This window comes from Amphiprion ocellaris, chromosome 12 (assembly GCF_022539595.1).
Source record: "Amphiprion ocellaris isolate individual 3 ecotype Okinawa chromosome 12, ASM2253959v1, whole genome shotgun sequence".
NCBI classification, from domain to species: Eukaryota; Metazoa; Chordata; class Actinopteri; family Pomacentridae; genus Amphiprion; species Amphiprion ocellaris.
This window is the reverse complement of record NC_072777.1, coordinates 28866791-28880757: the sequence shown is the minus strand read 5'-3', so window position 1 is coordinate 28880757 and position 13967 is coordinate 28866791. Positions and strand designations below refer to the sequence as shown.

Sequence of the window (13967 nt, the reverse complement as noted above, 5' to 3'; positions counted from 1 at the left end):
TCTGACGTTCTGATCTTTGTGTGCATAACTAACACACTCGGGAAAATGATCAGTACAAAAATAATATACCGGTACATAATAATCAATGGACAGGGATTGAAACTGAAAAAAATCCCACCCCTGAAACCCTCCTAAAGCCCAGCGATGTGGCTTAGAGAGGTGGCCGGGTTCAGAACATTTAGTCCTGCATACATAAAATCCCACTTTCTAAATATTGCTGCCATACGCTACAAAAGGGAAGCCAAGAAATTGAGTAATTGCAATTTTGGAGGGCTTTGGTGGTCTGTCTCATTCCAATATAACACTCATGGCTTGTATTATAAGCTCCATGTGGCTGCAGTGAAATATGTAATGACTGGTCAAAAGTGTGAGCAAACTGGCATGTAACATGAATTATGGGGGGCTTACAGCGATAACAAATGAAAATACATCGAACAAATTCAGTGCATTTGCCTTGAAGATTCAGTACAAATTAGTTGATATTGATTTCATTACGAAAAAACATTTTCCAAACCAGGAAAAGAATAATTCGCCATTAGTAATTACTGATTATGCAAATATTATCTATCAATAAACCTCTGACACTTAATGTAAAGGCACAGGAGGCACCTTACATCTGTTTTCTTCTTTCCTGCTCTCTGTATTCACATATACAAATTTTTCTGTTCCTGCCGTCAAACTGTTGAACGATTATGAAATAGTGACTGCGACATCATCTGACAAGTTAAAAAAGACGGTCGTGCTCTGAATTCAACTGTATTTTCATAGATTTCATAACAATCACACAATAAGAACCAAAGTATTTGCTTTAGCTTCTCTGGTCTCTAAAAGAAATCCACCATGTTGCATTTTTTCACTATGTCCTTGGTTTTATAGAGGGGTTGCACTACATAATATGAAATAAATAATAAGCCCCCTCTCTTATTTGTTTTCTTCTTGTTGGAGTTTCCAGTTGACCTCTACAGGGTTGCACTTAAAAATATAAACTTTTGTTTCCATTTCATACTCTGCTGTATTACGCAATGATATACAGTCTGTGACAAAAAAAAAAACAAATTAAGTGGTCATTTTGTTTGTTAATCGGTAAATAGTTGATAGATTAACAGTAGCAGCCCTTGCTACAACTAACTGGAAATTAAACTGCTTCAGTTTCTCTTAATGTTGATGTAATTAATGAATTTTCTGGTCATTCTAGATGATTTTTCTTTTACAGTAGCTGAGGTCTGGAGGTGGTGGGTGGGAGAGTGTTAGTGAGCTGTCTGTATTTGTGGATTTATAGTCTATATTATATAATGTTGCTCACATGTGTTATGCATTTATGTTTTTGGGAATCTTCTTGAAAATGAGTCGCTACGTGTCAAGACGCCTTTCAATAAATTCAATCACACGTTCGTTATGAAGCAAAAGGATTCCTCAGTTCACGTTATCCAAAAACAAAATCACAAACACTTAACATAAAATGAGGATTGAAATGCACTGAAACGGACACTTTGAAATGGTGAGGATGAGGTCTGCACTCAGACCACACCCCACAACACAAGCAAATCCCATGTGGTGTCACACCACTCTGCCGTTGCCATGGATACACATATCAAGCTTCACCACCTGCCCTGCCCCCCCCCCTTTTCACAGCATCCCCTCCACCCTCCACCCGCCTCAATCCCATCCAGTCTAACAGTGGTGCTCGCCCAGCCGGCCCTCCTCCTGTCCTCACCGCCTGCTGGCAGATTAAGCTACACTCCCCCTTTCTACTGCTGCAGCCTCTCCTCCCTCCTCCACCACTACAAACTCTCCCTCCCACTCCTCCCTTCCTCCCCCTACTGTCTGTCCCCCGACGTTGTAATCCAATCCCTGTAGGGCCAGAGCCAGGGGCCTGACATGGTCCTGACCCAATTAGAGGCCTGCTGCCAGCTAATTAACCCCGGCCCAGCCCTGGTGCCTGGCGCCTGATACTCCCAAACCAACTACTACGCTGCTAACTTCATTAATACGCCGCTACAATCTTCTGTCCTGTCCTGTCCCCTTCCCTTGTGCTGCTACTACCGCTGCCAAAAACAAGCTCAGAGCTGCCCTCAACAGGGAGGCAGCCGAGCCAGATGCGACTAAAAACAGAGGAGATCAACAAGAGTCGGTAAAGGAAGATGGATGGATGGTTATGTGAGAAAGAGAGACAGATGGGGGGCCACAGAACAGGTCGAATCAGCGATCGAACCGAGCACCAGCCCCTCACTGTACAATGATACATTACACTGTGCAATCAATAAGTCAATGGCCAACACTTGCTCCGCACTGCTGATGATGGAAATATTAGCCCGACACTACTTTGCTGCTCCTGTGCGTATCGACAAAATCAGACTTAAACTTAATTTTCTCACAAGCGACAGCATCGGGACAGCTAAGAGCCAGATGCCAGTGGGAGGATTTGGAGGCTGGGAGTGAAGCGATGGACAGATAACGGGAGAATTTAGCTTCATGTTCAAACTCTGAAGTTTTACAGATGCTTCCCCAAATCAGTTTGAGTGTAGAAATTTGTATCTTCACTCTGGAGCTCTGGAAGAGCGCCAAATCAAAGAACATGCATTCCCATAAGCCAAAAAAAGTGACAGAAATTGAGTGATGGACTGCAGTGATGTGTATATATATGTATATATAGAACATGTTTGCACATACTTCAGTGTCAGCCCTCAAACATGCAACAAGAACAGTTCTCTTGGTTCTCTAGGAGTTGGTGAGCAGAGGAAGAGACAGACAGTCTGATGAGGACTCCGAGTTTCGCTGGGGAACCTCACCACACCACAGCAACCCACTGTGAACTCTGTCATTAAGATAGATTACTGCTAGTTACCCCTGGCCAGCACTGACTTGAGACACACCACAGATGAAAGCTAGCTGGATAAGGACAGAGCAAGCTAGATATTACTTGGCCTCCATGCTCAAAGATGTCATCATAGTAGAATAATGTGGCTAATGTCTCCCCCTTCAGTCTATTTGCAGTTTCTTAAGTGAATTCCTTCTTTCCTGCTTGTGGACACATTAATGGCCATAAATTGGACGAGGAAATCTCGATCCCTTTACACACTTGGCTGGCTGTTTTGTTTTGTTTTTCTTGCTGGCGAAAAAAAAAAGAGAAAGAGAGAAGCTGAATTCCGCAGACGGTGAGCGGTGCCAGTTTAAGGCAGATCGAGCGGGGCAGAGTCAGACGGTGATGTGGTGAGGCTGGCCGTCTGTGTTGTTCTGAGCCTGTCTATCAAAAGGCCGGGGAAGCTTCCTGCCATTTTGCTGGAGAGCAGAGTTTCTTTGAAGGGACAGGAAGGCAGAGCTGCATTTCCCACAGCCTAATGTGAGCTGCAGGGCCACAACCGCCTCACCTCCTTCTCGTATCGTATCTCAGTGATACAGTGACATGAATTCAAATGCATAATGAAAGATCCTATGTTCTGCTTGTTTTCTACATTGTGTTATATAATTGCTTTTGTTGTACATGTGAAAGGTCTGCAAAGCTCAAAGTCCACCCCAAAGGGTTAGTTTCTACTCCTCGTTTGACGTCCAGGTATTTCTTCCGTTACTTATCTATGTCATCGTGTAATGCATTTCGATAACAGTAGTTTAGCAGCTAGTTTGCAATTCAAAGAAAAAACATCTTCTGTTAAAGCTATTTATCATGTCAGTGCATTGTCAAAAAATAAGTAATTTGCAGCAGATTCTGCAAAAAAAATCTAAATTCTGCTCTCCACAGCGCAACTGACACCTGTGGGAATCTGGAAAATGCTGTACATACTGATTTCAGTTTTTACATTTCTGTAAAATAAATAAAGAAATCAAAGTTGAATTTGTATATGCATACTGCACAAAATATATTTTTGAGTTCTCTCTACTTCTCGCCATGGCTGTACTCTTTCTATAGAGGTGCAGGACTTTATATTTCTGCAAAACTGAGAAAGTAAAAATGTGACAGAAGTAAAAAAAAAAAAAAAACAACCCAGAAACTGCTTGGGGTTCACATGGTTCAAGAGACAGGAGCTAAATTTGTGCATTTCAAACATAGGGGAAGAAAATATGCTGCAGCAATGTACAGTATGTGGAAGATAATATGCTTTTTGAACATTGAAGCATGTAAACATATTCTAGTAGAGCCCAAAAATAAAATTATGAACCTGTAAAAGTGCATAGTAGGGACTCTATAAAAAAAAAAGCCCAACACAGACACACCTAAATGAGTTCTTTAAATTGCCCTTCCCACACATCCTCTCCTCCGCAGCAGTGACAGTCTATTCCCAACTCACAGTGAAGCTAGAAAAAGACTTAAGAGTCGGTGCCACAGTGAGAAGCCCGTCATTTTGTGGCCTGCTTCCTTCTAATTACTGTAAGTGAGACAGGGGCCACACAGGCGGTGAGGAAAGTGATTTCTGTGTCACGCTGGAATGTTCGGCGAGCAATCCTACAGCGTGCAACTTCGAAACTATCAGCTTTAACTTTAAATTTGTCTCCATTTTAAATATAAGGCGACTCGGCTGTTGCTATGTGTTAAGTTTGGAGAAAGCAAAACAGAGGTGACCACAGGGCTACAAGACCAAAAATGACTGCGTAATTACGGCGTCTTCTGTCGCGTCCTGGTGGCTACATGGGTTCAATTTTGGGCTCATGATGCCCTACTTGTTTTCTGGAGGTGCAGCAGCATCAATATTACCAATAATAATCTGCTGCAGAGAATTCATTCAACATCTTTCCTTCAGGGGGAATTCTGCCATCACAATAACCCAAAAGCCTCAATTGTTTTTTTCTCCGTGGCCTGATTCCTAATAAGTCCTCTGATTAGATTTCTCTGTCGATATCAGCGGGCAGCCGTACTCACGCCATGGCGCTCAAAACAAACAGTTATTCAGCTCTGCCATTTGTTCTAAAGGTGTGGGGCTGGGAATGCAGAGGAGAGGGAGGCTGGGAAACTTCAGCTGGGCTACTGTACATATCTGAGCCTTGATGTGGCAACAATGCGTTCAGTGGAGGACGGGTGCCGCAGTGTTGGGTCACTTCCTTCCTACCGAGGCTGAGAACGAAGTGGGAGACCAGACGGGTTGAGAGGCCGCGGCCAGATACTGATTCCAGATCAGCGCTCGGTCCTGTCCATTAGCGAGACGGACTGAGGTGAAGCTTGTCCTCGGCCTGTGTTTGAGGAAAGGCAACGCTGCCGAGCGTGGGAGAGTGTGTGCGGCGAGGTGAGGGATACCTCGGGCCCCGTGTGAGCGCCACACAGTTCCCTCAATGGGCTCGATGGTACACAAACAACACACAAGTACACACTGGCTCGCACACAGACGGACCATCTATTAGTGTTACCTAACTGAACACTCGAACAATGACCAGTAGCTAAACTTCCTCGCTTTGTCTGCCTGCGTATAACTTCACAAGAGCTCTCAGACTGTTCTCACACAGACACACAAATACTTGTTTTGTTTCTCACTTTTGCACACTAACGCTCTCACAAGCACAAGTACACACAGATGAGTAAAAGCAAAAATGTCAAGCATTGTAATATCCAATATAATTTCTGTTTTAGTAAAAAAAAAAACGTGGCAGTAAATGCATTGCAATGCCATGAAAACATTTGTTAAACCCCTGAACTCTGAGCAGTTTCTGGGTGATTTTTTGCTCCTGTCACATTTTGCCTCACTGTGGGCTTGTTTTTCACTGCAATATGAAGTCTTGCATCTCTATGGAAACAGCACAACCATGACTAGAAGTAGCGAGAATCCAGAAATATCTTCTTTGCAACATGACGCAGTTATGAATCCATACATAACATTAGTTGAATTTCCTTGATTATTCATTTCACAAAAATGGAATAACACTGGAATCAGCATGTCTAACATTTGTCTAAGTGCCAAAAGATAATTTACTCCTTAAATTCTTTACAACCTCTCCAAACTCCAAGTTTTTCACACTACTCTGCACATCAACTGTAGAAAGATGTTTCAGCATGCTGAATGTTTCCTCTAACAGCTTGCTCCTATGCATATCATTTTTGAACTGTAATGCATTTATCTTTTTGACCCAGTATGTTTTATCTTCCTCTCAGTCTCTCTTGTCGTCTCCTCTCTGCTCTGTAGAAACACTGCCTGCAGTTCAGCAGAAAACTGAGAGAGACTGTGGGTCACAGCTGAGTCAATAAGGGATTCTCAGTTGCTTTGATGAACGCAGATTTTTTTTATTTTTGTACAGAACCTTGAGCAAACCATGTATTTTTGACAAATTGTTGTATAAGACATGAATAATGTTATTTTGATGAAATATCAAGCACTGATTTGGTTGTTTTTCTTGTCTCACATGATTTGTTCAAGAACACTTGGAAATTTGAATGATAAATGTGGTAATTTGGGCAGTTTTTGAAAAGATAACATGCCTTTTAAACCCTCCGGCATGTTCTGGGGTTCAGAAGGTTAAACTAAAATATTCAAACTCACTGCAAGCTTAGCAAACACGTACAAAAGGACTCATGCGTCAATTTTCTGTGCAGCGTACCTCACAGAACAAAAACCGAGCAGTCATCATAACCCACGACACAGGCAGTTTATCAGAGGTAGAAGGGTCCAGCAGGTCAGTGAGAACGGACGTGTTGTCTGTAAAAACCTGACGGCCTCTTTCACCCTGGACATCCATCAGCCATCTGAACCCTGCCAGCCAATCACCTTCCGCTCTGTTCCAGCGAACCCTTGACTGATAAAGTGCTGCTAAACCCACAAACACACACAATCTCGCATTCACACCTTAATGGAAATCACTGGTACATGTTTTTGTGTGTAAACCTCTGCAGAAATGCTTCAACTCAGTAAATCGATAAGATTGCAAAGGTTTAATAACAAGGCAGACAGGTAAACAAAGCTGCACAACTGACACAGCACTATGCATAATAGTCTGGCTGCATGTCCTGATCAGTCTGCCACAGGGGGAAAAGCTCAAGCATATTTGTATTTCATTAAACCAGTCCCATTCATCTCAGGTGATGCAGTGATAAAGTTCAGTCAAATTGGTGACAGTCGAAATATTTTTGGGTGGAAACTCTGCCCGCAGGGAGTTAAGCTCTGAGGAAAACTCCTTCAAAAAAATGTTCCTCCATTAATGTTTTTAAGAAAAACCTTAAGATGTCTGTGTTTTCAATGGGGATGGCTGCTCTTTACAGTTCAGACTATTGTTATATATACTTTTTAGAGGTTGATCTTACTAGTTGCCACCCTGTTTTGCCTATTTTAGTATTTTGTTTTGTTTTGAAATTAGACTTTACTAGTTGTACTGTGTCTAGAGTTTTGCACACAATTTTGTTGCTGCCTGTCTCGTAATATTTCCGGCACTTTGGCCAACTCAGGTTGTTTCACACATGCTATATCAATAAATATTAAAATGATTAATTCACAAAGAAAAACCAGCAGGCCTGCGTTACTGAAACGATCCAAAACTTTTGGCAAATCCTGACATTTTCAGTGTGTAGGCTGGTGCTCGGAGGAAGTTGCTGTTTCCCGTAGTGAAGAGGATTTTGAAAATCATACCACACAGATAGTGCAAGAGGAGGTGAAAGCTGAATGCAAAGTATGGCCAGTGGTAGACTACCTGAAATCTATCTATGCCTCATAGTAGCAAAATAAAAGCAGAAACAGGGATCAAGACCTCTAAGTGGAAGCCCTGTCTGACACAAAGCATTTCATGTATAACAGGAGTATAAATGAAATAAAATAGATAATTAATTACATGTTTCTGTGCAAAACAATTGCACGCACTTTGAGTAACAACCTAAACAGAAGACTGGTCTTTTTTATGATTGCAGGGTGGATCTCTGTGCTGCTCCTACATATTATGTATCCAGTGTCATTGATTATAAAGTAAATATAGTGATGCAGCAGCCGTTATACAAACACTTTGCTTATGTTACATGTTCAGTGTAGCTGCTGTGTTACTTATTCACTAGTGTGAGTTCACCAATAAACACAACACAGCAATAAAACTGTACAGCAGGAAAATATCTAAATAACACACAGTCCTTACCAGGTATGCGAATAAAGGACCATCCATGGCGAGGGTAAAGGGCCATGACTCCCCCGGGGGATTGTGGGTAGAAGGAATTAGCCCTCGCACTCCAATCTGAGGCAAGTTCAGGGGAGCCGTAGAGAAAACACTGTTTGAAGATAGCGCCCCCTCCACCGCGCGTCACCCGCCACTCGTATTCGGCGCTGCGGTCGGCACAATAACGCTCCATGGGAACTGCTGTCACCTAGGAAACCAAAGATAACATTGTGAGATGGAGAGGCAGAATATTTTACCCAAAACAAGAGCCATGCTTTGCATGAAGCCACTAAAAATACAGTCATTGATAGGTTTACTACAGAGATGCAGTAGATGGAGGGAAGTCGCTGCATGAAGGCTGGTTTCACTGAATCAGCAGCTTTTGCATGTGTGTGTGTGAGTGTGTGTGTGTAGACGGGGGGGCGAGAGGAAGCTTAACAGCTGGTGGATAACCTGAGCAAGGAGCCTTTTTTCAAGGCTCTGTTTGTTTTAGGTGCAGCTGGAAGGCACTGTGGTCACCCCCACACACACCCTAACCACACACAGTCACACTCACACATTTCACACATCACAGCCTCTCATTGTTTCCCACAAAAGGCAGCTTCCCTCTTCCACTTCCACGACCACCCAAATGCCTGCCTGTCTTCACTGTCCACACAAACATGTATAGGGCCTGCAGCAGTGTCCTCCTCACACCACTTTTTTGTTCTCGTACCTTGGGTGTGGCGGCGAGCAGGAACTTGGGTGGCAGTGTGGGCTGGCAGGGCCTGAGCGAGGAGGTGGAAGAGTTTCTGCTGTGGATCCTCACGTCTGTGTGTCCCACCATGCCGGGCCTGGATGCTGTGAACACCAAATCCTGGAAAACAGGCACAAAATCAACCGTAATTAAGGCCCATACTGCAGAAATGGGGAATGGTAAAATGTTTTTAAAAAGCAGTAATTATCAAAAACATCATCAGAGCCACTCCTGAACTCATGACCCTTCTGAATTGTGGAGATAAATGAAAACATAACCCACAAATTATAGGAAAACACAGCAAAAAGTGGCGACTCCGAGCAGAAGTAAACACACTGGAGCACACAGAGGTTACTGAGTGCACTGCTCTCTGACTGTACATTAAGTTTCACTGGCTATATTCCTGAAAAATGACATAACATTTCAGCTCAATGCTTAAAATATTATGTTAAATGTATGATTACTGCAGCTTATACTCTTTGAATTGCACATGTCACAGGATGAACTGGTTGCCTGATCGTGTAATCTTATATTTGGGCAAAATGTGGTGTGATACATAATACATACACATATGTATATATACATGTATACATACATGTTTAGCAGAGCTCATTGCTGAGGAGATAATGATGAATATTTTAAGTATAATACAATGGTAGGTTTGAAAGGAATATAGTAATGTGTATGTTACGGTGTGTGGCGAGAGTGTGTCGCATTGTGGTTACACAGTGCCATCTAATGGCAGATTGTCAGGCCACCACTGGTGAAAAAATATAAATTTCTCTTCCTCACTGAAAGCCCAAAATTTGTATTCTTGGCAAAAAAACAGGATAAGTTATTAGCATTTTATAAAGTTAAGCAATAAAAGTTTCCACCACTCTGGACAAACTGGAGGGTTTTAGCACTCTCTGTGAGTGGATAATAAATTCAAGTTTTCAATCAATGTGTCATTAGCAAACTGTTATTCTGTGTCAGACAAATGTGTTGACAAATGCAAAAGAGGTATCTGCATCTTAGTATTTGACTGGTGTACTATGTGGGAGCTGGAATCACACTCAAAATGGCCATGTAGTTTTAAGATGCATGATGGATACAAAGTAGAAACATGGAAAAACAGACAGATGAGAGGTAAATGTACTTACAGTACATGTTCTATAACATACATACCATATTTAAACAGATAGACTACATGAATGGGCTGTATACAAGGTTTTCCTGGATTAGAATGGGCCTTTGGGAGTGACAATGCATGATTCATATAAAATAAATGCAATGACTTTACATTATCTTTCAGAAATCTATGGAATTTTCAGTTATTTTTGACTATTTGATAAACAAAATTGTATGTTATCTTGAGTAAATGAAATCACAATTTTAAAAAAAGACCAAAGAGAAGTTTAAAACTGCAATATTTCATCAAAATTACTTTATACTACATATTTCCTACAGAAAATAAATAAAATAAACCATTTATATCATCCAGATTTTATAAAAGCAAACAAACAAAAAAATTCGGTAACACAACTGAAAAGCCACGGCTGACTTAGGGACAAAAAACAGTGACATGACAAAAACTCAGGAACTCTTTTAAGCTGAACTGCAGAACGTGCTTTGCATGTAGAGCCACTATTCATTTTTCCAGTATTGGCAAAAACCTGTAAGCACTTTTGCACATGTTGATTTAATCAGTTTTCACTTTTTTTATGATTTAAGAAATTGTGACTGTGTCATAATGAACAAAAGTTTTTTCCTAAGTTCTCTCTACTTCTAGACATGGTTGTATAGTTTCCATAGAGGTGCAGGATTTCATATCATTGTGAAAAAATAACTGTCAGTGAAGAAACTCCACTTGCTCTGGGTTCAGAGTGTTGGTAATTTAATTTCTATTGTTATTTTTAATTCTTATCATTTTAGTGCAGCTGAGCTTCCCTCAGCGCTGATTAAACCCTTCTTGGAGAGGCAGCAAAAACTTCTCTATGCAGGAGAAACTCTGGTAGATTATAACCTGCAGATGTTTTATAGTGGGACAGATGGAGACTCATACTGAGAAACAGAGAACCCAGCTGATGGAGCACCCCACAGTTATATGGGTAAAACTCAGGGCATTCGGTATTCAGACTTGCCTGGTTTTCTCTCAGTTTCTCAACAGGAGCAGCAGGAAAGCTGAAAGCAATACTGACCACACTGTCAAGTCCACAGCCAGAGAGAGATGAGCCAAGCAGAGAGAAGTGGCACTGTGTGCCAGCTAAACACAGCTTCAAAAGAAAAATGAGGAGTCGAAAGAAGTTGGTGAAAACTGTGGGAGTGAGTAATTTCTACAAGCTCAAGTGGGAGTCTGGGGTCAGTGTGGTCATGCAGCACACAGAGCATTAGCTCTCCAGGTGTCTGCGAGTTTCAGTTTCTTGCTTCTTATATTTTCCTGCTTGTTTCTTAAGCCGCTCCAGGGGGGAACCTAAGACACCAGGCAGCTGCCTGACTCGGCGTGATGAGGCCAGAACAGAAAGAAGGGGATGGAATTACCCTGACAGTATTTACTCCTGAGTATTTTCCATCTAACAAGTTAAGTTGGTTGTAGAGCAAGACAGAACTGTTTAACTGTTTGCTGTGTTTCAAATGCTTGTTAGCTAAGTAGGATGCCTGGAACACTTGCAGCAGTAACAGAGTTGAGTATAGGCTACTGCTATTTTAAGTTCACAGTTCTGTATATTTGAACTGGCTCCTACACATTGTACAGACTCTTTCCTACTAGCAATTAGATTTGCATATTGCCAAATAATACACACAAAAAAAACCCGGAGGAAATATGTGCTGTCTCAGCGTAACCCTGCTGCTCTAAGAGTCCAACACACATGAAACCATTCAAGTGCAGCTGAAAAGAGCTGTGGTGCACCACATTCATCCCCTGAGACACCTAGCTGACAAACTGCAGACTGCTCAGCTACCAGAATACTTCCATGGAAAACAATGTGCCATTTCTGTCCAAATCTTACAGTCTGCCACAAACCACCAGCAACACACTGGTTCCATATACAACTCCACACCAACTTCTGCTACCAGTATTGCCAAAGCCAGTGTCTCTAGAAAGAGCGGTGGCCAATCAAACTGTTTTCATACCACCCCAGTAACAAACAGGAGCTGCTTAAGATGATTCAACATGAGTAAAATAAAAGAAAGACTAAAATAGCATAAAAAAAATAAAATTGGGTTTCACATTAATATCAGAAAAGTTGCATGGCTTGACAAATTTGGCTTTTTCTCTACTTTGTCTGCATTTTTTTTTCTTGAAAAATACTTCAATGACTCCTGGAGCTTTCCTCTAACGGCTGACAGTAGACTGTAGATAGACAGGCCCCAGAGATATAAACTAGGGAAGTCAGCGTTATTGGGTCATGGGGATACAGAAGGATTAGGTTCCACACTGTATCCCAGAGGAGTGAGAGGAAGCTCAGGGCAGAGAGCATGATGTGTGGCCAAACACTGCCTGATGCTCAGGGGGAAGTTTCAGCACTGTCAGCAGCACATGTCTCCCTGCTGCTGTTTCTGTCACACAAACCGCAGATGGCCACTCAAGATTTTTTTCGTTTACAGATTGCAGTTTTGTGAATGTTTTTTACCTGCAGGACAGGGCTGGTGTGGGTGTTGGGGAAGGTGCTGGGTCTGTTCAGCCACAGAATCAGGTCCTTACGAGACAGACATTTAATTTCAGGCTGTGACGCCCTGTCTCTAGCTTCTTCTTCAAGGGTGAACAGACGCTGATTGTGTAGCCGGTATGCAGATTTCAGGGACAGAAAAAGTGCTAACCATCTGTGGAAGACAGGAAACAAAAACTCAAGAGAATTTTCATAGAAATACTTGATAAAAGAATTTTGTCATCATCATAATTGCTGTACAAAGCTGGCAACTAGGTTGGGAAGGCATATTATCTTTAAAAAAATACCCAAATCACACCATTAATCATCGCCAGAAACTGTATAAACAGAAAGAATTGTCAGATTGCAGGCAGTGTATCCACAGAATAGAAAGGAAAAGACTAGAGAGATTGAGAGGACAATAAAGCCAACTGGATCAATAAAATAAATGCAGCATGGCTCAAAAACAGTAAACAGAAAAGCAGGTTGTTGGATGATACATTCAGCATGGTGAAACACTATTCTACAGTTGATGTGCAGACTAGAACAAAAAACAGAATCTGTAGAGATTGGAAAAATATCCATAGCATATGGAGTCACCACTTTATCCAGTGTTGGTAACATCTGTGGGCACTTTTTTGATGTATGGTTGTTACTTTGAGACACTATATAAAAAAGAATTCTGAGTTCTCTCGCTTTTTCAATGATTTATGGCATTCTAACTGTGTCATACTGCACAAAACTGAGTTGTCTCTACTTCTAGTAATGGTTATTTCAACAGAGGTGCAGGACTTTATATTGCAGTGAAAATTAGCTCACAGTGAGTCAAAATGTGAGAAGAGCAAAAAAACATCCAAAAAATAAATGGGGTTTGCAGGGTTAAACCTCACATTCTGTACAGAGTACACCTCCAGAGCTGCTGGACGTTTATTGTTTTGCTAAGAGACATAACACACTGTGGAGTCCCATCATCTTATTGAGAAGCAGCGTGTTGACCCACATTGTTTCATTTCTATCGAATAGAGACGAAAAGATGAAAACCTGACGCCCACCTCACTAAGGTGCCTTGCAGCATTAGATTGGACATCTCAGCTGGTGACACGTCAATAAAGCGCAAGAAGGAGAAACAGCTTCCTTTGTCGTCACCTGGAAGAGTAAAAACAGAAAACAGAATGATGACAGAAGGTAAAAGAAAAATTACGTTGAAACAAACGGCAAAAATAGGAAGAAATGACATGAAACTGGGGTCCAAACGTCAGATGAGAAGACAAAGCCTTGGTTCTAGCAGGAATTTTGTGTATTCTGGGATCAAAATTTAACAAGTGCTCACCTTTCCTGTGAAAAAGAGACTGCTGAATGTGATTTGGAGAGAATGGAGACAACAGCACCTGAAGTAATCTGAGAAGGATGCAAAGAGAAAAAAAGACCAGGTTACACCAGTAAATATGAGAGACAGCTAAAGAGGCTGAACCTGGGAATTTGGGTTTTGATTCCAGTTAAACCCACAACATTCCTACGTTTACAGCTATAATTGGTATAATAGCCCTCTGTGA

At 41.7% G+C, this 13967-nt stretch overlaps 1 protein-coding gene across 4 annotated transcripts in view; it reads right to left on the bottom strand.

Moving 5' to 3' along the window:
* ino80 (INO80 complex ATPase subunit) overlaps positions 1-13967 on the bottom strand; it is a 54353-nt gene that overhangs the window by 22954 nt on the left and 17432 nt on the right. For all 4 annotated transcript variants that reach the window (XM_035952500.2, XM_035952502.2, XM_023279485.3 and 1 more), the window contains exons 23-27: positions 13745-13812; positions 13467-13560; positions 12400-12589; positions 8765-8905; positions 8032-8257 (exon numbers count right to left, since the gene is read on the bottom strand). In XM_035952500.2, the coding sequence (XP_035808393.2) occupies positions 8032-8257; positions 8765-8905; positions 12400-12589; positions 13467-13560; positions 13745-13812 (719 nt within the window). The remainder of the gene's footprint in view (positions 1-8031; positions 8258-8764; positions 8906-12399; positions 12590-13466; positions 13561-13744; positions 13813-13967) is intronic.